This window comes from Ochlerotatus camptorhynchus, unplaced genomic scaffold (genome assembly GCF_037179485.1).
Source record: "Ochlerotatus camptorhynchus isolate MF236.1 unplaced genomic scaffold, CSIRO-AGI_Acam_v1.1 ptg000017l, whole genome shotgun sequence".
NCBI classification, from domain to species: domain Eukaryota; kingdom Metazoa; phylum Arthropoda; class Insecta; order Diptera; family Culicidae; genus Ochlerotatus; species Ochlerotatus camptorhynchus.
Genome location: NW_027040509.1, coordinates 967,288 through 990,434, shown reverse-complemented (window position 1 = coordinate 990,434; position 23,147 = coordinate 967,288). Strand labels below are relative to the sequence as shown.

At 38.0% G+C, this 23,147-nt stretch overlaps 1 protein-coding gene across 2 annotated transcripts in view; it reads right to left on the bottom strand.

Moving 5' to 3' along the window:
* CenG1A (Centaurin-gamma-1A) overlaps positions 1-23,147 on the bottom strand; it is a 462,307-nt gene that overhangs the window by 39,613 nt on the left and 399,547 nt on the right. For both annotated transcript variants that reach the window (XM_065223458.1, XM_065223466.1), the window contains exon 2: positions 10,377-10,609. In XM_065223458.1, coding sequence (XP_065079530.1) covers positions 10,377-10,484 — 108 coding nt within the window. In that variant the 5' untranslated portion in view covers positions 10,485-10,609. The remainder of the gene's footprint in view (positions 1-10,376; positions 10,610-23,147) is intronic.

Genomic DNA, 23,147 nt, shown 5'->3' with positions numbered 1-23,147 from the left:
AGTGAACAAAAACGGTTCAATTGTAACAAAGCTGATTTGCATTTAAATCGGATATTTATAGCTCGAAAACCCCTTCTTCGATATAGATACGACGTGATCAATAAATCGTAAAAAATACAATGCGAATTCAGAAGCGACAGTTAAAGTTTTAGCAATGAGGGTCGCGCCAAATCTGCCGGATGTTAACATTGCACTTTCAGTTAATTTACGTGACAGCAAATCAACTGGAACCAACATACTTCCCCATCCCCCTCCGAATTAGATCGCACGAAGTAATTTGCATACGCGTCCAAATCTGCACAAGTCATTAAGGCGCCGATGAACAGCGGTGGTGCATCCGAGGCCAAATCAATTAACGCATCATTTTTCACAATCACGTCAACTAGTCGACGTCCTTTCTAGTCTGCATATTCTCTGTATATGCAAATAGAAATTTTCCACGGATCGATCGCGGACGGGACTGCACCATCATCCCCTTTGAGCAACCAACAGCCAGCGGAAGGAGGATGGTACGGTACCGTGAACTGTGAACTGCAATATGCAAATCAGCTGCAGATGCAAAGGTTGCAAATCTGTCGCACATGCGAGCCATATTCATTCATTCGTTCGCGCTGATCATCGATTGGATTCGAATGGTTTTATTGTTACATTCTTTTTTCTTTAGGTAAATAACTGCTACAGTGCAATTAGGTTGCTATTTCACTTATTATTTTCGCTGATTTTAATGACTTTTTATTGTTGTGATATCGAAGCGGAATAACAATAAGCAAAACTGGTCTGCATCGCGGGGTGACAAACGGCTTCTTGGGTGAGTACACCGAAGGGTAGGAAGGTCATTATGCATTCTTTGGCGCATTGTTTGATGTTTTAGCCGATATGTTTGAAAATCCGAATTCCGCAAAAAAAAAAACAGCTGCTGGTGAATAATTTGTTTTATTTTTAACTTAACTGGTTGTTCACAATGCATTACGATAATTTTGCTTAGGGAATGGTAAATGATAGGCAATACCTATCTGTCAGGAGTTAATCTTTTGGATGTTCTAAACTTTGATTAGGGATTTGATGTGGATATGAAGTACCTGAATGCAGATCCATCCTGCGCAAACCTATCACAAACCAACATGTTTTTGTCTCAAGACTCGGGAGATGACTCAAACTTCATTTGAAGACACTTGTCTTCAGAACAAGGTTATAATGAATATTTACAAATAATATTTACAAACAAAGGTGCTTTAAATTCCAAAACTCTCATTTTCCAGCAAGTGAACACCAGCCAGCAGCGTCAAGTGGCTGTTGATATTTATTGTCCCGGTTGTAAAATCCAACGCTTTTTGCTGTGCTCCAGTTTCGATTACCAACCAACCACCCACATACACATACCGAGGCTCCGTTCTCGGGCCACATCAATTAACTTCAAAGGTGAGTGCTACCGTAAATGGTAGAGATCTGTGCCTGCCTGTGGACTCACAGGCGCCAGCCTCCCGCCGTGCTTGTGTCTATTTACTATGTGCAGTACGAAATCGTTTTCAAGACAATCAAAACCAGCTACTTATACTGCGCAACTGGCTATTTGTTGTTTGATCTGCTCCTGGAAATCTTACATAATCTCCCTCATAGGTAAACCCACTGCAGAGCCCCCTACTTATGATAAGTTCAACATCCACCGCAGAACAGGTTTCGTCCTCGAGCTACCAACCATATCGGTCCATGCAGTCGGTAGCACCTGAATAATTCATAGTAAAATTTTAATTAAACTTTGAAAACCCCCGCGAGGGTCATCTCCTTACAACAGACAAAAGAAACTAGGTCACTAAACTCTCAGTTCAATTTTCAATGTTTCATTTGCCTCGAACTCTTCGCTTGTGACGACACGCCGTGGGAGAGTAAACAAGTGTCATTGCTTACCTACAATTCATCCACGAGGCGCGGAAGTACGGGTCGGGCACACAAACAGCATTTAGGAAAAGGTTGTCACTTTTCTTCCGTTTCGGTTCGGTTTCGCTCGAACGAATATAATCGAAGGAAGGTGAAAGTTGAAGGAGCCACCGATCGATGTAGGTAGTACCTACAACTGCAGCACGATAATGGAGTAGAACCGGAGGAGGTGGGCAAAGCTGTTTGCACTTGGTAAACAAAATTAGCTATGGGAAACTGTCGCAATGATAATGCACTCCGACACGGGGATGGGAAGTTGGATTGTGTTTGCGATGCTCTAATGGCGGGTGTGGAAATTCGAAACCGTTGACCCGCGGGGGTTGGGTGAGATGGATAAAAGCTTATGCTTGAAATGATAGGTTGTGAACCGTCCGGTTGCAGAACGGTAGTCCGATGCTAGAATAAACCGAATCTTCATCTTTCCGTGTGCTGTAAATATTACCCTTTTTCTACTTTGATGCTCACGTAAAGATGCACTAGAGTTCTAGATTAGAACTAACTGTACTTTGAAAATTATTCACCAACTATGAAATTGTGACAACTGCAAGAACTGCCGCATATGACCTCTGGAGTTATCGTACTAGTGCTTAGCACTAAACTTAGGAGGCACCATCCATAAATAACGTAGCGTATTTTTGACAAATTTTAGACCCCCGCATCCCAGCGTATTTTGCTATACCGAATACGATCACAACAATGTTGGACTAAGAAAGTAATCTAAACTAGACTCACAAGTATAGGTTATTTTAAATACAAGCTGAACGCCGTTAGGTCGAACGCTACTATATCGAATGCCAGTAGGTCGAAGGGGTTACTAGTTCAAATGAGTCTTTTATCCGAAATATAATTGTATGTAAGTATTTTTCAAACTTGCATGATACCAGTAAATTTTCCCGGTTATTTTTTGACGTGGGATTACGTCTTTCGGCAACATATTGGAGGTGCAATTTCAAAAAAACCAAAATCGACCGCATTACGAAAAGAGGTCAGGTTTTGACCATATATAACTCTGTCAATAGCAGATGGATTTTAATTCTAAAAAAGCCAAACGATTGGAAATGTATCTACCAATCTGCTAAAATGAACACTCACACACACAGGTCACTATTGAAAAATACACAAATGTCCAACTGCAGGGCTGGCAGTGGATATGTAACATAATATTAGTGACTTTAGTGACTAAAATAATGAAAATAGTGACCAAATAGTGCCTTTAAAGCAACAAAAAAGTGACTAATAGTGTCATTTATTGATCGAAAAAAAATGGTTACAATATTTCGTTGACTGCGACCCACTTCGAGAAATTTTATAAACACACAATCACAACGCATCCTGAACATTTTTCATGCTCCTTTAAAATAAAACAAATAATGGTTTACCAATCCCATAAGTTTTCCTCGAAAAATTATTATTTATTTATTATACAGTGAACCAGAAATTCAGGAAAACCGGGAAAAAGCCGCGAATTCGAAATCACCGGGAAAAAATCGGGAAAAGTCCGTGAATTTCAATGACAAAAACAAGATTCTGAACCTTTTAACAATTGCAAGGCCCCTGGAGTGGAAAATATTTTGAGTATACAGTCACTTTAATGAACTAAATTTTATGAGATTTTGAAAAGATTTTATGATGAATTCTGCAGATAACAACAATGTTTTTCAGAGAAAAATACCAGTAGATCTTTTTTAAGGACTCTAAGAGAGATTTTACTAGAACTCCAAGTAATTTGTGTTGGGACTTCAGACGTTCAGAGTAGAATATTTAGGTAGCTCTTTTGGAAAATTCATGACGATTGTGAAGCGGATTCCAGGTCCATTTCAAATGAATATTCAAAATAAGTTCTTAGAAGAATTGTGATGGCAATGGAAAGGAAATTATTAGAAAATTTAAAGATAATATCAAGCGAATTTCGAAGAGAGTTTCATGGATCTCATAATAAAAACCAAGGGAGTCGAATTTGGAGAGAACAATTCCAAAGGAATTCTGATATGAGTTTTATGAGAATTCCGAGTTTAATTCCAAGAGCATCTCGAGAAGAATTTCAAGGGTATTCTGAGGAGAATTCCAATCGAATTTTCAGAAGAATTTAGTGGAAAGCTCCAAGATAGTTATGAGTAAAATTGTGTGACAATTCTGAAGATAATTGCATGTAAAATATAAGGAATATTCAGACTAATTCTAAATAGAATGTAAGGAGTTTTTTTCTGAAATGCTGTATAGACATTTTCAACGGTTTCTCAGAGAGAATCTCAAATTAATTTTAGAGAAACTCTGAAAATAACTCTGGAAATTACAAATTGGGATTTGCTGGTCACCATGATTATGACTAATGCTAATTTGATTTTTGTTTTATGTCACGCAAAATTTGAAAATTTAGCTCTTTTTAAAATTATTTTCCACTCTACGCTTTATCCTTAAAGTACACATTTTTTTTAATTATTGATTTATGAATTTATCATTAAATGAGTTACTTACTCGTCCTATTTGAGTGATGTCGGACATAAAATGAAAATATTATTTGCATCATCCTTATGCCTTATTAGGTAATCAAATAATAATAACAAGGCAAATGTTGACAATTTTTAGACAATACATTTTAAAGACCTCGGATATAGAAACTTTTGAAACAACTCAGATTTGTATAGCTCTAGGAGCTACACAACTTTTCTAGATAGCGGTCCAAGAAAAAATCTTATTATTCTTGAACGAGGAAAATTATCCAAGATGGAAAGATCGTGAATACACACAGCAAATTAATCTTACTCATATTTGAGTCAAGTTCACTTAAATTCGCAAAAACGTAAGTCACGTAAGATGTCACTCATATATGAATAAACGGTATTCAAATATCAGTGATATTTGCTCATATTTCAATAAAAATTTACTCAAATGCGAATTTTAGTGAACGGGACTTACATATGAGTCAGATTTATTTGCTGTGTAAAATAGTTTGCATGCGACTTGGACTTAACATCTGGAAATCGAAAAAAAAATGAAAGACTCCGGGATCTCTAAGACAAACAAGTTAAGAAACTTGTGCGGCCCGGAATAATTTTCATTTTTTGAATATAAGGAATGTAAGTTCACAGTCCTTGAAAAATTTAAATTAGCAACTTTTCCTAGACCATTTTTTGAAATATCTAAGACTTGAAATCACGAAGTAAAGAAGCCAGGTAGATTTTTTTTATCGAAACCTCAGAAAATTAGCGATTAAATTTTCTTTTATTATTTCGAGATCACAAGGCAAAAGAAAAACTTAGAAATTTTGTAATTTGGTCTGGAAAAAAATCGAAGATAACGAACCTGAATAAATCACGGAGATGAAAAAAATAAAAAATATTAGTGATTCCATCAGCACCAATTGGACAGTTCTGGTCTGTTCGCAACTCTTCTTTGTCGGACTTTACACGCTGATTTTTAACAAAAAATTTTTACCGGTATTAGTCAGGGTGTCCAATAACTGCAAAAACCTGGAAAACCGGGAATCTTCAGGAAACTTTATGTTTCCTTAAAATACCTGGAAGGCTCAGAGAATTTAATAATTTTATTACTAAGGATATTTTAAAGAATTAATTTTAACATACAAGCATTTTTTTTCGTTATTTTCATTCACACTTTGAACATTATAGATAGAGTGGATTAATCTTCAGTAACTAATAAACTAAAAAAAAAACCGAGACTTGATATAAAGTTTTTTTTTTGTTTTTGAACATGCATATTTCCTAGAAATTTTAAATTTGAACTAGTTCTGGACTTAAAAGCGATAATACTTCAAGAAATTTTCAAGAATCTGGAGTCAAGTTCCATGCACAGTTTTAAAAGCTCGTGGAATTTTATTAAAATTTCTTAGGACCTCAATTCAAGGAAGTTCTGGGAAAAAAATCTTTCAGAAAAACATCAAATGCAATCTGCTTTCAAAGTAGTTCTGATGAATTTAAGATTTCTCGTGAAGCCTGATAGTTTTGAGTAGAATTTCATAAAACCCTGAATTGAATTGAAAGCAAATTTTAATGAAAACTCTTAGTTATTTCTGAGGAGCAACTTCTTCAGAGGAAAATTCAAAGGGTCATCTGAGGATAATTCCATAAAGTTTGTGAAAGAAAACGAATCCGGGACATAAGTCCTTGGAATCTTTTTGAAAATACTAAAAGGAGGATTACTATTAAATCTGAGAATAACTCCAGAACATCTTCAAAGGAATTCGGAAAATAAATTCAGGAGAGTTTGCCAAACAAATTATGAGAAGAAATTTAAAGAATTTGTGAGGATACTTTCAATGTGAGTAGAATTCCAAGGGAAGGAGTGAGATTCAAAAAGAAATCTGAAATGAATTCAATGAATATTCGGAGAATCTTTCAAAAGGGTTCCTTATTGTGGTGAATTTCAAGATATTTCCGAGGAAAACTAAAAGAAAATTGAATTCGAAGCTTCATTGAAATGTGGAAATCAGAATGGACTATTCTGAGGTTTTCAAAAATACTTGAATGTTCCCAAATTTGTCCTGAAGTTAATGAAACTGCTTTTCAAGTTCTTTTTTGTTGAGAAACAAGCCTGATGCTCACAATACTTCTCATTAAATTCATAAACTTCCGTGATCTTTATAGGACTTCCTAAAGTTTCTCAATTTTTTAACGATCATAGATCTCTTCTAAAGGTTTAACAATTCGCTAAAGTTCTTTAAACTTCTTTAAAATGTATGTGACTTCTCTAATGTTAACAGAACTGCTCTTATGTTCTCTGTTTTTTTTTCTGAAAGTCTCAAAACTTCTCTAAGGTTTTTGCAGTTTTCCTGAAGGTTGTTGTACTGCGCTGAATTTAATTGAACCATCCTAAAAATGTTTAAGATTCACTGAACTTCTAAACTCATGGAAAGACCTTAGTTAAATTTTTAACGTATCTGAAGTTATCTGAAAATCTGGGAACTGCCTTAAATTTTCACTAATTTTCTTAAACTAATGGAGCTGACCTCTACCTGAAACTCTTCCAATTTTCGAAGGTTACTAAATTTCTTTCAAATGCTCCCGCATTCTGCTAATGTTCTTACAAATTCCTGAAGTTCACAGATCTCCTCTTAAACTCCATAGATTTCTATGAAGTTCTCGAAATGTTTCTGAAGATCATGAAACTTCCCGAAATTTATTGGCACTAATTTGAAAATTTTTCAATAGTCTAGACTTTCCTGGTGGTATTAAAACTACCTAAACGATTATTGAATTTCTTAAAAGTTCTCTAGACTGCCCTGAATTTATCAGTATTTTTTAAGAACCCGCAACTTTACTGAAATTAAATGATTTTTCTTGAAGTTTCAACAATTTTCCTTGCGTATTCTAATAATTATAAACGCTCACTAATTTTCCCTGAACTTATCTATGCTTACCTAAAGCTCTCTAAATTTGTTTGATAATCCTTCAAATTTGCTTAAGTTATTGGGATTATTCTGAAGCTATCTGATCATCCTCGAAGTACTCGGAACTTCGCTGAATATCATGAAACTATCTAAAAAATATCTAAATGTATTACAAGTTCTCTGGATTTCTTTGAAGCTTGCTAAAAGTTCTCACATTTTTTTAGTTAATGGAACTTCGTTGATGTTCTCTCCCTGATATAACACCCTTAAAATACTCTTACGTTTCCCGGATGTTCATATAATTTTTATCACGTTCCAGAAATTCTTCCGGAGCTTTGCTGAAGTTTCCGGGGACTCTCTGAGTTTCTCGAAACTTCTTTAAGGTTTCTACAATTCCTTGAAATTATTTGATCTGCCCTTTGATTCTCTAATCTGTCTTGATGTTCCCAAAGCTTCGCTAAAACTCTAAATTCTATCGAGGATCTCTCAGTTCTGCTCGGAAATAAATGGAATTCTCGTAAACACCTTTAAATTTCCCTCAAAATCTCTGGGCTTCTGTGAAGTTCCTGAAATATGTCTGAAGCTTTCATAATTTCTTTGAAGGCCTCTGTACATCCCTGAATCGGAACATCTGAATGGTTTTCGACTTTTTTTCAGCACATCAATTTCTAAATTTACGAATATAGATCTTTAAACTGCTCCAAAAGTCTGGACTAAACCTACGGAAACTGCTCTTAAGATCTGAAATTCCCCAAAGATCTCTAGATCTAGCTTTTCTGAGATACTTAGAACTTCTTTAAAAATTGCGCAATATCCCTCATGTTTTCTATATTTCTCAAGTTCGCTTGATACCTGTGAAGTTCTCTGAAATTCTAGGAACTTCATAAAAGTTCCTGGAAATTTTCGGATGCTAAAAGAACCGCTTTGAGATTCTTAAAGTTTCCAGTAGTTTCTCATATTTTCAGCGTATTAACTTCCCTAAATTCCCGCAGTTTGTTTATAGAGCTTCACTGAAACTCTCAGCATTTCTTTTTATTACTCAGAACTTCTCCAAAGTTCCTATCATTGTTGTGAAGTTAATTGAAGATCTCTAATCTTTCATAAAATTAATTACGGACTTGAAATAAATCATTTATTTTTTTCTTGATTCTGGCACTTTGAAAACCTTGAACTTGCACATGGAATGCGAAACTTCAAGATATTGAATAATTTTAGATCTTGGACTTACTCAAATTAAGTATGTTTTTTTTTAACTTTATAAAGAGAGAAATTAAGTAAGTGTTAAACTTCAACATTCAATGGATTTGATTGAAAAGCTGTTTCATTAAAACTGATTGCCATGTCTTAAAAACGTTTGGGTAAATTGCTATTGTTTTGATCTATAAAAAGCATATGCCTGGAAAACTCAGATAATTTTATTTAGAAAGATGAGTAGACAGCCTATAGATATAGAAAGACGATTAAACGTCACAAAGCAAAGAATGATCAATCTTGAAATAAATTCACGCTAAAAAAGTTGAAAATAGTGACTGATAACACTAACAAGTGACATAGCCTTAAAAAAGAGACTTTTTAGTGACTGGCTTGAAAAAAGTGACCAAGTCACTAAAAAGTGACTTGCTACCAGCCCTGAATACCCTACAATATGGGTATGTTTGGAACGGGGACGACGAGTAGATGCCAAAAATAGATGTCTGACGCCATATCGGAATCTAATATGGCGGTCAGTGATCCAAAATAAGTGCCAAATATTCTACAATATGGGTATTTTCGGAATAGGGACGACCGGTAGATGCCGAAAATTGATGTCCGACACCATTTTGGAATCCAAGACGGTGCATCGGGTTCAAAAAAGGTGTGAAAGTGGGTATTTCCAAATCTCTAATTCTAAAAATACTGACAAATGAATTCTGTGGAGTGTTTAATTATTTTTTAGGAGCATTCCTATAAACTTGTTAGGAATGATCTAGGAAATCGAAAAAGAGCTCGAAGGGATTTCTGAGGAGCATTCTGAGGGAATTCTGAGCAGAAATTTCAAGGAAATTTCGAGCAAAATTTCAAGCAAACATGGAGGAGCATTCCAATGTATTTCCGACGATAGCTTCAAGGAAATGCTGAGAAGAGAATTTAAGTCATATGAGTTTTCACAAAACATACAACAATGAACCTGGAACTTTACGTTTCATGTAGTACAAATAAGGAATTCTAATTGCATGGGCGATGTCGCAACACTGTCCGAGATTTGTTCTCTAGAAAGTTATCCATTATGACTACCCCGGAATTACCCTAATGACGAACTGCACTGGACATATTTAAGGTTGTTTTCCGATAACTTCACTACTGTTCGTATTTTTATTTTAAAATCAAATCTAGAAATCTTTAAACAAACAAATGTGGTTCAAAGTGAGTGGGAGTGATCGATAAAGACTTTATCTGAGTAAGCTATGTCAATCGGATCTGTTTTGCATCAAATTCGGGAGCTCAACGACCCAATCGAGTCCGCGAGCTCCTAAATTTAAAGTAAAACAACCCTAGTACTTTATTTTTAATCTCTTACTCACATCGCACGCCTCTCAAATATTGTACGTGCTCTCTTTCTTGAAAAATCGAATAGCGCACAGCATTACTGTTTGTGTGACCTGCGGTATCCCTGCCTTTTATTGTCATATTTTGATTTTAAAATTTGAATAGTACTAACATCACGACGAAGAATGGATGATATTTCAGTTGACCAGATTTGACCCAATCTAAAAATGGGCAATATTGAATAATTTGTGAATTTTCGACAAACATAATCCCGCAATAACTTAAATTCTAGCAACATTCTAGCCATTAATGTGACAATACAATACTAATCACTCCTTTACCTAACTCATACATTGTTGGATGAGGGGATTTGTGGTATGTCCTCAAATTCATAGGCAAAAGAGTACGCGTTTGACTTGCTCACATACTGTCTGCGGCTGTAGAATAGTTCCAGCGACGTTTATCACTACCTAAATTATAGCTTTAAATTCAGATCGCAATTCCTTTAAACATGGCACTTGTAATCCGCCATACAAACTATAACCAAAGAATAAACTGCAACACAAACCTGCATCTCCGGCGGTCCACCCTCGTCCCGTATCAGCAGCAGGTAACTCTGGTTATCGATCTGGATTTCCTTCTTGAACCGGCCGCCTTCGGGCGATTCCTCCTGCATGTACGATCCCGTCAGGTATCGGTGAACCAGCGCCGATTTGCCGGAACTGAGACTCCCCACGATGCCGAGTCGAATGTCCGGCACCGACCGTGAGATCGTCCACTCCTGACTGTTGACAAAGGAATCTGCAAAGAAAAAGAAAAAACGAAAGAGAACCGAAATTTAGCAATTGTCAATAGGAAAGGATTTAGGAGCAAAACAGGTTTTACCCCGAAAAGAGGGAAACTGTATCAAAGGTGTTAATGAAGCAACATACGGGTGACTTTGGGAATAATTTCATTAAGACGAACGGGCTCTCCGTTGTTGATGTTCACTGGAGATTGAAGGGATTTTCGGTGGACAATGGCCAGGGAACAAGTTTCATTAACACTTCTTTTCAAGTGTCAATCTCGTGTGTCACACGTTTCAGGTCTTCTTGTCTTGTTGTCGAAAATAAAGGAAAACCAGGACCTTGGACCGGGAGAGCACAAATCTGCTTGTAGTTAATCAAAGTTAGATTATGTTTTGATATGTCCTCACAGCAGCATCCAGGCAAGAGCAGAAGCCAGGAGCGAATAGCAACAGGGAAATTAGGGAACAAGATGCTTGAAATTTGTTTTCCTTTATTGAAAAGCGAATGACACATTCACACTGGTCAAGCGATTTGTTCTGGTTTTCGGGACGATCATCTTCAACTGCGAAGGGGGAAAAACAGCGTGGTGCCACCAAGAGGGAAAAGTCGTTACCATACACCCGTCGTCAGTCGTAAAACAATCAACAGGATCATAAAGCCATAAAACGGAAGAGACCCTCACAACGCTGTCGGTTGACCTGTTTTAGCACTTCGTATTGGTGCACCATCGGTGGACCGTTTTTGGAGAATCGTTTTATTGCTTCAGTCACCCAGTAGCCACAGGACACAGGTAAACTGTGGGTTTTATATGTTACATAAACATTATAAATTCCGAAAAGACGAATATCCGATGAGGGTTTGGGGTCACCGGGTGCATTCGCTTCGATGAACTGTTTATTGGTTGGGCCATATAAATGAAATGTGATCGCTTGATCGTCCGAGGTTGATGAAACATGAGAGCCAGTAACATTGTAAAATAGACAGAAGTGAGTTATTTATCTAGCTGTGCCAACGTCTCAAACACAGCCGAAGGACGGAATCAAGCTGCAACAAGGCGATATTGAAACAACTGAACTGGAATTACAATCAGCTAACCTCAAACTGTCCTTCCAGAGCTTTTTACAAGGCAATTTAGCTAAAAGCAATCGTAAACCCATAAAGTCCAACCGAAGCCAACCGGTGGATATTGTGTCGAAACAATTCCACAACCAACCAAGAGCGAAAGGAAGGTTCATGACAGCCGGAAAGCTCTCCCTTGAGGGCCATTCGGCGAAATTTATGCACCCGGGTCATCGACCACTTCATCGAGCTATAGTAACCAAAATTTAATTCCGCGCGAATCTGCTAGAAACATTCCCGAGCGCCAACCACATCAGCAGACATCTGCTGATGAAATTAACTATATACATTCGCGCGCCAGTCCTGGTTGGTGTGCTAAGAAATCGATCCGCAGTGCGCAATTATTTCGCGCTATTTATTATTCTCTGAATGGATGGTCGTAGCTACTACCTAAATAGTAACAGCGCTTCTTCTACTTCGGGACTAAATAGCCATGCAGCCGAACCAAAAGGGGAACCGAACGCGTAATGTAGGGTAGCGTGATGGTTCATGGTTTGAATAATAGAACAGTTGGGTTGGGTTGGGTTCGGTTGCTTGGTGATTGAACGGAGTCTGTATTTCACTATACTGCTCCCTGACAGTAAAAGTGTAATTAGATCGATTAGCTGTTCTATTTTTGGCAGGTGAATCCATCGGGTGAATAATTTATTTGCAATTAAACTAAATGAGCTTCAAGCGGGGCATAGCTGAGTCATATAAATTGCGTTGTAGAATGAAGCGAATTTATTTAAACAGTTGGGATTTTCTTAATATTCAAATCACAAATGTCTTCAATTATAAGTTAGTTAGAATCAATGGTTGTGGGTCGGTTGAAAGTTTTTTTCGATTTCCCTGAGCATAGACTATAAATGTGCTTGCCACACAATATACAAATTCATGCCATGGTTGGCATATAAAGCTCTCGGTTGATAACTGTGGAAGTGCTTCAAGGGAATTCAATTGAGAGCAGGCCATGTTCTTCTTCCAGTTTTATGAAACTATATGAATTATCACATATCTCTGTTGTTCATTACATACCAAGTGAAAACATAATCATATTTTGTCTAGTGTTGTGGTTTTGAAATACTCGATTACCATGGTGGGATCATTTTGGCTTACAGAGCAGAAAATCCTTGGTAGTATTATATTCTTATATTCTTCACAGCATATATATTCATTGGGTCAGGATGGGACCATCAGGGCCCCTGATTGAAACGTTTTGGATGGGGAGAGTGGAATTGCCAACTTCCTGTTGTTAACATTTCGTGAATTGAAGGTGGGCTCTTCTCCCCACTCATTGGGACATTGTTCTGTATCGGGTTGGAGCATTTTTTTTATCATTAGAAGGAGATTCTTCTTGCTCCCGTGGATCACACGAAAGTGACTCTGCTTACGGGTCCATCCTTCATTTTTGGCCCTTCATACAATGGTAAATTGAATACAACCAGGTTTCGTACCAGTCCTTTATCTAATGGCTGTGCCCTGCAACAATGAGTGGTATTCTTTACATAAAAACCATATTGATCCACCGGGCAATAACCTTTGTTACACAGTATAATCTCGTTTTTGATATTATCCATAGATATACGATGCCTTAATGGATATTTTTATTTTTATTGGTCTCAGTTTCTGCACTGCTCAATTGAACAGCAATTGCTAGTTTGAATTGGAGTTCAAATCATAATTCAATAATCAATTGATTTATGTCTTCACGTTTATTTCCTAACATGACAATAATTTTTAGATATAATTGTGGCTTATCTATGTGGAGCTGATATGAGTTTTACGTAGTGCGAAGTGTATAGAAATCACTTTCTGTTTCTTGGCTTATAACTGGAGCATTAAGTGTGCTGATTCAGGCGCAAGCTAACTATAGTCGCCATATTTATAGTCTGGCGGATAGAATTTCGATCTATCAAAAAGCGGAACCAGGTCATTTTCTGAAAAATCTGGAGTCTAAATATAAAATCGGGAATGCTCCAAAAAATCCTGTTTTTAACATGATGCTATTGAAATCAAAGTGATGTGTCAATCTCCCGTAAAAATCGGTCAGGTTGATCATCGGGAATTTATTCAAAGTCTACCAGAATGTTTATGAAATCCATGTTTATAAATGTATATACAGCCAACTTGTTAGAATTGCTAAAATCATGCAAAAGTTAAGAAAAGTATTGGCACAGTGTTCCCAAAAAGTTTAAATATCCATTACGCAGCATTTCAAAATTGATTTAAATTTTTGGTAAAATACTGCAGAAAATATTTTTAAGGTTCTGAAGCAGCAGAGAGTCATGCAACTTTGATGGGATGATTTTTTTAAACTAATAGTCGATTTAGTCCTTAATATTTGATGCAGTACCAGAATATGTCTTACAGATTTTATTAGTTCTATAGAATTCTAATATTACTCTGAGATTGATCAGACTTCCAATTTCATTCTTGACATCATTCAACTCACAACACTCGGTAGACCAGTAGGCAATTTTATTTCATGCTAAAATTCACCTGGCTGAAGTGAGAATCAAAGCCTAACATCGTGGTACTCACGCACAGTTTACCTAAAGTACGGGTTACTCCTCATGACCATTACAAATAATTGTATGCCAAATAATAATATTATTATTTAACTAAAATGAAAGTTTGAAAGCGTCATTTTCGAAGCCTCAGGATCTTGAAATAATTCTAAATTCTGGAATTTATATTTTTCCTGTGTCCCACATCATGAATTTTTTTGTTAGTCTGAATGTACTACATTTACAGAGCTCAATTTTAATCATCCTTAAATTTCATCATACTTCTATTCTGTTTTCAGTAACATTCTAAGAGTGCTTAGAATTATCTCTTGAAATCTTTTATAAATCGCTCTCTAATTCCACAATTTCCTCAAACTGGTAATAATTTCCAAGAATTGGCATAATTTTGTCTCAATTTTTCTCTATGAAATTTTCTAAGAATATTGTTAATAATTTCCTTGGTACGCTCTTCAGAATGACCGTCAAATTCTTCTCAGACTTATCATCTTCAGTATACTCCAAGTATTGAAGTACTTTGCCAAAATACCCTTGAAAGTCACGCAGAAATTTCAAAAATTTATTAAAGCTTGATAAAACCTAAAGGGTGTCCACGATGAAATTGCCACACACAAAATTGATTCGCAAAATTCGAGTTTTCATCCGATTGCCATCAAATTTTCAGGGATTGAGAAATAACTATTAAACTTCATTTTGCCATTTTACTCGTATTTTATTTACAGTCCATACGCAAATGCCCGCACCTTGGCCTTAACCCCGGCCATAAGATTCTGCACAACCTGTGAATCAACCGTTTTTTGCATGTAAACCCATACTTTCTTCAGTTCCTCGACTGTCTTCACTACCTTAGGTCGTTTAAGAAGGTGCTGCTTCATAATCGCCCAGTACTTCTCGATGGGGCGGAGCTCCGGAGTGTTGGGAGGGTTGAACATTTTCGGCACGAAATTGACCTTATTGTCCGCATACCACTTCAGCACGTCCTTGAAGTAGTGGCATGAGGCCAAATCCGGCCAGAAGATTGTTGGGACGTTGTGGGCCTTCAGGAGAGGAAGCAGCCGCTTCTGGAGGCACTCTTTTATGTACACCTGTGCGTTCATCGTGTCCTGGGTCACGAAAGGTGCACTCCGCTTCCCGCACGTGCAGATGGCTTGCCAAACCAGGAATTTCTTCGCAAATTTGGACATCTTCTGAGTGCGGACATGCTCCGGAACGCTGAACTTATCCTTGGCCGTGAAAACAGGTTGCCGGGGATCTGTTTGAAGTCGGCCTTCACATATGTTTCGTCGTCCATGATGCAGCATTCAACTTTCGTCAGCATGTTGAGGTACAACTTCCTGGCACGGGTTTTGGCGGACTTGTTCTGCTTCTCGTCGCGATTAGGGGCCTTTTGTACCTTGAACGTTCGAAGCCCAGCCTTAGTTTTGGCCTTCTGGACAAAACTTCGGCTTAGGTGCAGCTTCTTAGCCACATCCCTAACGGAGGCGTTCGGATTTCGGTTGAAGGCCCCAACTACGCGGTTGTGATTTTTGGTGTTGTACGGAATACTTTTTCCTTCACTTCTGGGCTTCCGATCGGTGGTCAACCGTTCCTCGAACCGCTTAATCACTCGCGACACCGTGGAATTCGCGATTCCCAACGTTTTAGCGATGGAACGATGCGAGAGATCCTTGTTCTCGTGATGAATGCGCAAGATTTTATCACGCACGAGCTGTTCTTTCGACTTTAAAACTTGCAGGATGTAAATAATGCACTATGAACTAAATCCACCCAAATTTTCATTAAATTCTACCCAACGGTTAAAAAGTTAGAGCAATTTCATAGTGTGGCAATTTCATCGTGGACACCCTTTAATCTCCATACAAACATTGGACAGAATTCCATTGAAATTATTCTCACGATTCATATCAGCATTCTCCTTAAGTTTCATCTTAAGAATTTTCTATGATTTCTCTACCGAATTCAAACTATTTCCTTTGATCACAAAATCTCCATGCAATTGTCGTCAGAGTTTGCAAAAGACAATTTATACCATCTTCACTTCAATCAAAGGTTGCACGGACTGCATACTTACACTTCACTGTAAACTATTTTCAGAATTACCTTAAAATTCTAAAATCTAGGTCAATTCAGAATTCTGAAGTATTTCAGACTGCTAAGGTACTTTAAAATTCTATTCAAAAATCTAGTTAATTATCCTCAAAAATATCACGAACATACTTCAAAGTTCTGCTGGTTGTCTAGATTCAAAAGCCTTGCTAATTTTCGAAAGCTCAATTTATTGTTTTCAATCCTGAACAGTTTTCGATTTCTCTAAATTCCAAAATTAAGAAAATTCCACCAAGGATTAAAAAAAAAAAAATTATAGTCAAATCTACACAAAAACTAAAAAAAATCCTGGCTAGATATTTTTTTAAAAATTTGAACATTTTTGATAGCCAACAATGTTTAGAAAATGGCTTAATTTTCATGATTCTGCAGCCCACTGCAAACATGTTGTAACAATTCCATGTATGATGTTGCAATAATGTCCAACTTTGGCCTTCAGTAATTAAAGTAGTAAGTTTGGCTTTTTATTTTTTAGAGGGTCCATTTATAGCAACACATTTTAAAAATCTGGGAAAATCTGGAACACATTTTAAAAAATCTGGAAATAAACGTCTGTGAATCTGGCAAGACGACTGAAAATCTGCGAGCTTAGCGAGAATTTCTTTTTTGTTGCCGTGGTAAATCAAAGAGAAAGTCGATGAAGAGAGAATCGATCAACGAGGATGTTACGCGAGAATACAGAATTAAATTCGAAAAAAATGTAGCATCACTGCGCTAACGGGGCTGATCGGTCAGAGTTTCCAGATTTGTTTCACGATGTACCAGTTCTAATCGCGATTTTTAAAAATGAGGGTGATGTATAGACCAAGGTTTAAAGCGCCAGTTACACTATCCTCCTTGTGCATATATTGACATGTGTAACGTCCGCTTTAGATTTATAGAGCTTTTTGATGTTTAATCGGCGCACCATTTAAATCGAATGAGCGCGAGTAAGAGGGAAACAAATTAGTGGGAAAACAAACCGTCCGTTCTCCATGTGTGCTAGATAGAGAAAGACAATTAAACGTCAAAAAGTTTTATGGGCAAAAACAGCGCAGGATGCACGCTATTTCTAAACAACCCAAATTTGAGTAGGATCTACTCAAATCCACTAAAATTGAGTAAACAAAGTTGGGACTGGCAAGATGACGAATGAACACCTGAATTCGAATGTTAATTTGTTATCTTGTCAACCCAAATTTGATTTTCCTTTACTCATCGCAAAAAGTACAGAAATTCAGCAATGAGAAAATTTGCTTAATGTTTTCCAGCTGTTTCGCGCTTATTCAAGGAAAAAATTCCAGATTATGATAACAGAAACGATTGGATTTTTTCGATCTATTGGAACTACTACTGGACTGAGTAAATTTTTCGTAAATTTTCCTCATTTTCCAGCAGATTATTGAAGGTTTTCATTTGGGTTGATCTCATCGGCCGTGCACAAATTTGAAGGGACAACATCTGACTGGTCTTATAGAGCTTTTCGACGTTTAATCGGCGCACACTACTGTACCATTTAAATCCAACGAATTGCTCGCAAGAGATTAGTGGGAAAATACACCATCGATTCTTGATAGAGAAAGACGCTTAAGCATCGAAAAGGTCTATTGTAATACGTACATTCCACGATGCTGCGTACGATTTCTTCTTCTGATCTTCTGATCCATCTCGAAAAAAGCTTGCCTAGATGAAATTGGGAATCGATTGGGTTCTATCGGTTCGGAATGTTTTATACAGGTGAGATAGCTTGTGTGGATGGCTATCGGTTCCAGACGGCGAGACGTGTAAAAATCGATGCTAATACCTACAGGGGTATTAAGGGGATAAAAAGGTTGAATCTCCACCAAACGTCAGATCGGTATGAAATGGATGCGGTCTTTCCACTGTTGCAAGTTTCATGTTGATGGGATGTACAGTTGATTTTAAAAAAAAATCATTAACTAAAATCATTCTGCCCTATATAGCTCCGGAACCGAAAGTCATATCGAGAAAAAATTCAATAGCAATCAATGGCGCAATGGGGCCTTTCAAACGAGATATCAACCATATTGATCGGATGAGCCATCTCGAAAAAAGCTTGCCTAGATCAAACGCGTCCACAGACGCACATACAGACATCAGCAAATTTCATCTTGCCGGGTCGATTTATCATCTTCAATTTGATTCTACGATGTCGTAATTAAACTGTCGAGCTAGATCGAGCCGAGTTCTATCGATTGGGAATGTTTTATACAGCTTGTGTGGATGGCTATCGGTCCCAGACGGCAAGACGTGTGACAATCGATTCTTATACCTATGTTACGGTAGTAACAAAGGTAATAGACGTTTTGGACTTAGATCCCTTGAGCCACCTCTAAATTTCAACGAAACTAAGCTCAATTTTTGAAATGTCACACGATTAGTCCCAATAATCATTTTCCACATGTTCCCGAACGGGTTTCAAAAATAAGCCCCACCCCAATGATCATCCAAGAACCAAATCCAAAAATTATCACTACAATAAGCCTCAAAAGAATCTACTCTAGCAAACTTAGGGGTGAACAAACTTTGATGCCAAATTTGAAGATGACATCCTACGATTTGTGGATTGTTGTTTCAATGTTCCAAAAGCCCATTTTAACCATCATACCAAGTTGAGCGCTTGTCAAACATCGCCGTAAAATTAGCTTTGTCAACTCATCCGACCGAATCTAATCTAGACTAATGAAGGAACTCCGGGCTCCGATGACCGTTGGCAAAGGAAATTGTCCCCATGACGGTGCAAAAAAGTTGCTGCTCCTTCCAGTCCAGCAAGGATGCCCCTTTGCTCGCTCATTTCGACAACGAGAACAACCAAGAGCAACCGTCCAACCGTTCTCACCGTTAATTAAGCACACATTGTACTGCCATTACCGACCGGATTGTCTTCCTTTTTCTTGCCCGAGCTGTGTGGATTGTGCAAACAAAAAAAAAATTAGAAAGAAAGGCGACAATCCGGACCGGACATTGCCTCGAAACCGGACTCAGACTCTGCTCCGAGGATCAAAGAGACTACATAAATCTGCTCTCGGTTCAATGTGCTCCAGATTTCGGGAAAGTAACAACCATCGTCGGAACGTAGGAAGAAAATGAGCTCAGAACAGAACAGATAAACATTGCATAAATCCCCATAAGGCCCAATATACGAAACGGTAGTCAAACACAGGACCGTCGTCGTGTAGGTCGACGATTGCGAAACCCGGCCAAGAAGATAGTCTTCTTTTGTATTGCCTGACTGTCGGCCTGGGAGTAAGCCAAACACCACCAGCTGCGTAGAGCTCGCTTGCTGTTGCACCACCGTCACCAGCCAGCACCAACAACAGCAACAACAGCAACGACAATGGATTCGATTTAGATTTTCGGCTCTGGCTTTCCAAATAAGCCTAATCTAGAGCACAAAGCCCCCTTCCATTTCTTTGAACCATCTTTCTCCTTTGGTCCTTTCCAAGGACTGACTGTGCGGGCGCACGACCGGTGTGCACCTTTCTGTAGTTATCATTTTGTGTTGACTTACTTTCATTCGAGTTGAGAATTTCTTCGTTCCGCTAGGTGTGGTTGTACCTTTAACTAAGGAAAACAGGCAAAAAACAACATGTTTTTGAAGGCACAGCTTGCCTCCTCTGCTGCCAGTCAACAGCACCGTTGATCGATCAGTAGAGCTTGGGAGAGTTGGACCGAGCCGAGGAGATGCATTTTTGCGCAATATTGCGCTCGCTGCACGTGGCTGCATGGATTGGATCATGTCCGATCACCTCATTTTATGCTGTTGTTGTTGTTGTTGTTGTTGTTGACGTCGTAACGTTTGGGTGGCGGTAATGCTTCTGCCGGAGCACTACTGCTGTCAGGCAGGTTTATGATTTAGACGTTGATAGCATTAGGGAAAACGAACTTTTGCTTGAGTGGCAGTTCTTGCTGCGATACCTAAAGTGGAGGCGGTCTGAGTGAGTCGCGTTTGATTTGGAGTGCATTTACGTAAGCGTGGTGGTGTTGTCTTTGTTTTCACTGAGATGGTCGGAGGCTTTGGAGCTCATGAGCTAGGTTCGATTGCTATGTGATCGCGTTTCAGAATTTCCGAAGAATTCTATTTCTTTCTGGAAGGCTTCCAAAATCCCAAGGACCTTATTCCTCAGTCAGTCAGTCCATCATCATGCAAACTAACCAAACTAGTCTGCTTTCTAACGGTTGCCCTGTTCTTTGTCTAGACGAGTGATTAATTGCAATTTAAGTGCCACGAAGGAACACCCAAAATCTCTACATTCGTCATCTGTATGCGGTTTGCTTTGCATCGCCATTTTTATACCGGAAATCGGAAATAAAACGAACCCTTTCAAAGACGACGACGACGACGGCACCAAGGAAAGGTCATCCCGGTGGCGCAAAAGTAAACATCCCGGAGGATATCCAAAGCGGAAAACAAAAGCCAAAAGATCCGCAGTGTACGCCGCAACCTTATAGGGCTGCACCGAGACGAAGACGAGAGATGATTGATGCAATACCTCCTCTAATTTGCTTCGCTCCAGAATTGGGAAAAGGGGAAAGGCACAATGCATGGCTTCTCCGGCTTTCCTTCCGCATCGCTATAGATGGAGCCGACCCGGGTCGTCCGGTTGTCTGTCTTTCTGTCTGTCTGCCTGCCCTTGATTGATGCGGCAATGACGACAACGACGACGAAGGCGACCTCAACTATACCAGACTGCAGCAGTGCAAACATAACCTCAAATCGACCAAACACAATAGCACGGCATTTAGCGCATAGCGTTCGTCCGGAATTGAAGCCAAGATTGATTGCATGTAAATTAACACTATTTAGAGCGGGTTCCCCCTTCTGCGACTGCGACCACGACCGACGACACGGGGTGATCCGTGAGAGAAACTCTTCCCGTTTCTGCCGTTGACTTGTCATCATTAGCTGCTTTTCTTTTCTCCGGCTCGATTGCGGGCAGGAAGTCACCGCCGAGGAGGAAGAATGCCCAAATTAGTCAACCTCTAATCTCGGTATTACTCAAGGAGTAATTTTTCTTTCCAGTAGGAAAAAGGTTCTTCCTTCCGATTGGAACGTAATCCTACTTGACAAATTGGTTGTGTTGGCCCCGATCTAGGAAAATGATGGCGCATTAATTTTGCGGAAATCTCAATAAAGATAGGATCATCATTAGAGCCAAGTTGGAGACACAAGGCAATTACCAAGATTTTATAACCGAAATGTAATAAATGCCTAGCCATCACCGCTCTGTGTAATATGTGCTAATGGATCATTTGAGATGGGTGTAGTCTCTTGAAATCGCTTCAAATTGGAGTGAAACTTTTTTCTTAGATTCTACCGAGCAAATCTACGCCAAAAAGCGAAAAAATCATGATTTTAAGATTTTACTTTTCAGAATTCCATGAAACATTGCATAATTGTTCCCTAGGAGCGATGAACCAAGTTTTTGCAGGAATTCGACAATATTCATGTAATTTCATTGGTAATGTTTGAAAAATTATTGCTCAGCAATTTATCGATAGATTTAAATTTTATTGATACCGAATTAATCTTTATAGTATGAAGTTTCAAATGGCGCCAATAGATTTGAAATTCGTCTATGCTATGGCTGAGCTATGATTTTTCAAACATCGCAAGTTTGCCGTTACACATTTTACCGGACACATCGTGTTTGGATTGTTAAAAGCATTTTCCTTCACAGAGGCCTTTTTAGAATTCTTCATAAGTAAATTAGAGATTCTCTCTGGAAGTCCTTTGAAAATGTTTTATAACATTCCAAGCATTCTCTTCAGAACACACAAAAAATCATGATTCTCTTAGAATTTAAACTTTTTCTAATAATTTACTGTAGCTTTCCAAGTAATTAATCAAATGAATTCAAATAATGGAAGGAACCCAAGTAATCACGAAGCCCACTAATAGTTCGATATGGGTCTTTTTTGCAATATAAAGCTGATATACGGCTGCCATAAAACTTGGAAGCCCAATATTTACCTTATATTGTTAAAAGGGCCAATATCGGGCTATTAGCAAGTTTTCGTGGTTACTTGGGTTCTTTCCATTATTTTAATTCGCTTGAATTCTCCTTAGTTCACATGCAATTTACCTCAGATTTGTCTTAAATTTCTGCTCAGAATTTTCTTTAAGTTCTCCTCTAAATTCTTCAGAAAATTTTCTTGAAATTTTCCATAAAATTATCCAAAATTCTTTCGAGATGACCTAGAAATTATCCCCGAAATTTCTATAAAACTCCTCGAACAATTTCTTTGAAATAAAGTTAAAATACAATTCCATTGGTATTTAGCACGGATCCTGGAATCCTCTCCACAATCGCCATGGAATGTTGCCAAAGAGCTGAGTTCACACAATTGACTTGGAATTCTGATCAAAACTCTCTTAGAGTACACCCAAAAACTATGTAGAACATTTTCTCATTCTAAAATCTGCTTGAAATTGCTATGGAAAAAACAATTCTAAAATTCTTCCAATGAACTGCAAAAAAATCTAGTCCAATCCAATGGTCTGGACTGGTCTGGGCACGAAGTATATTTTTTTTCGATTTGTCATTGAAATTCTCGGCTTTTTTTCGGTGACTTCGAATTCCCGCGTTTTCCGATTTTCCGGATTTTGATCCGTGTCCAATATCAGAAAAGTTAGCAATTTTTGATAAGTTCAGGGCTGGATATGCAATGTAATAGTAGTAACAGTATTTAGTCACTTTTAAATATTAAATAAGTAACCAACAATGTCGGTTTGATATTGAAATAAACTAAATTTTTTGTCATGGAACTTAAAGTTACATTTAATGAATTCATCTAATTATATTGATTTGATTAATT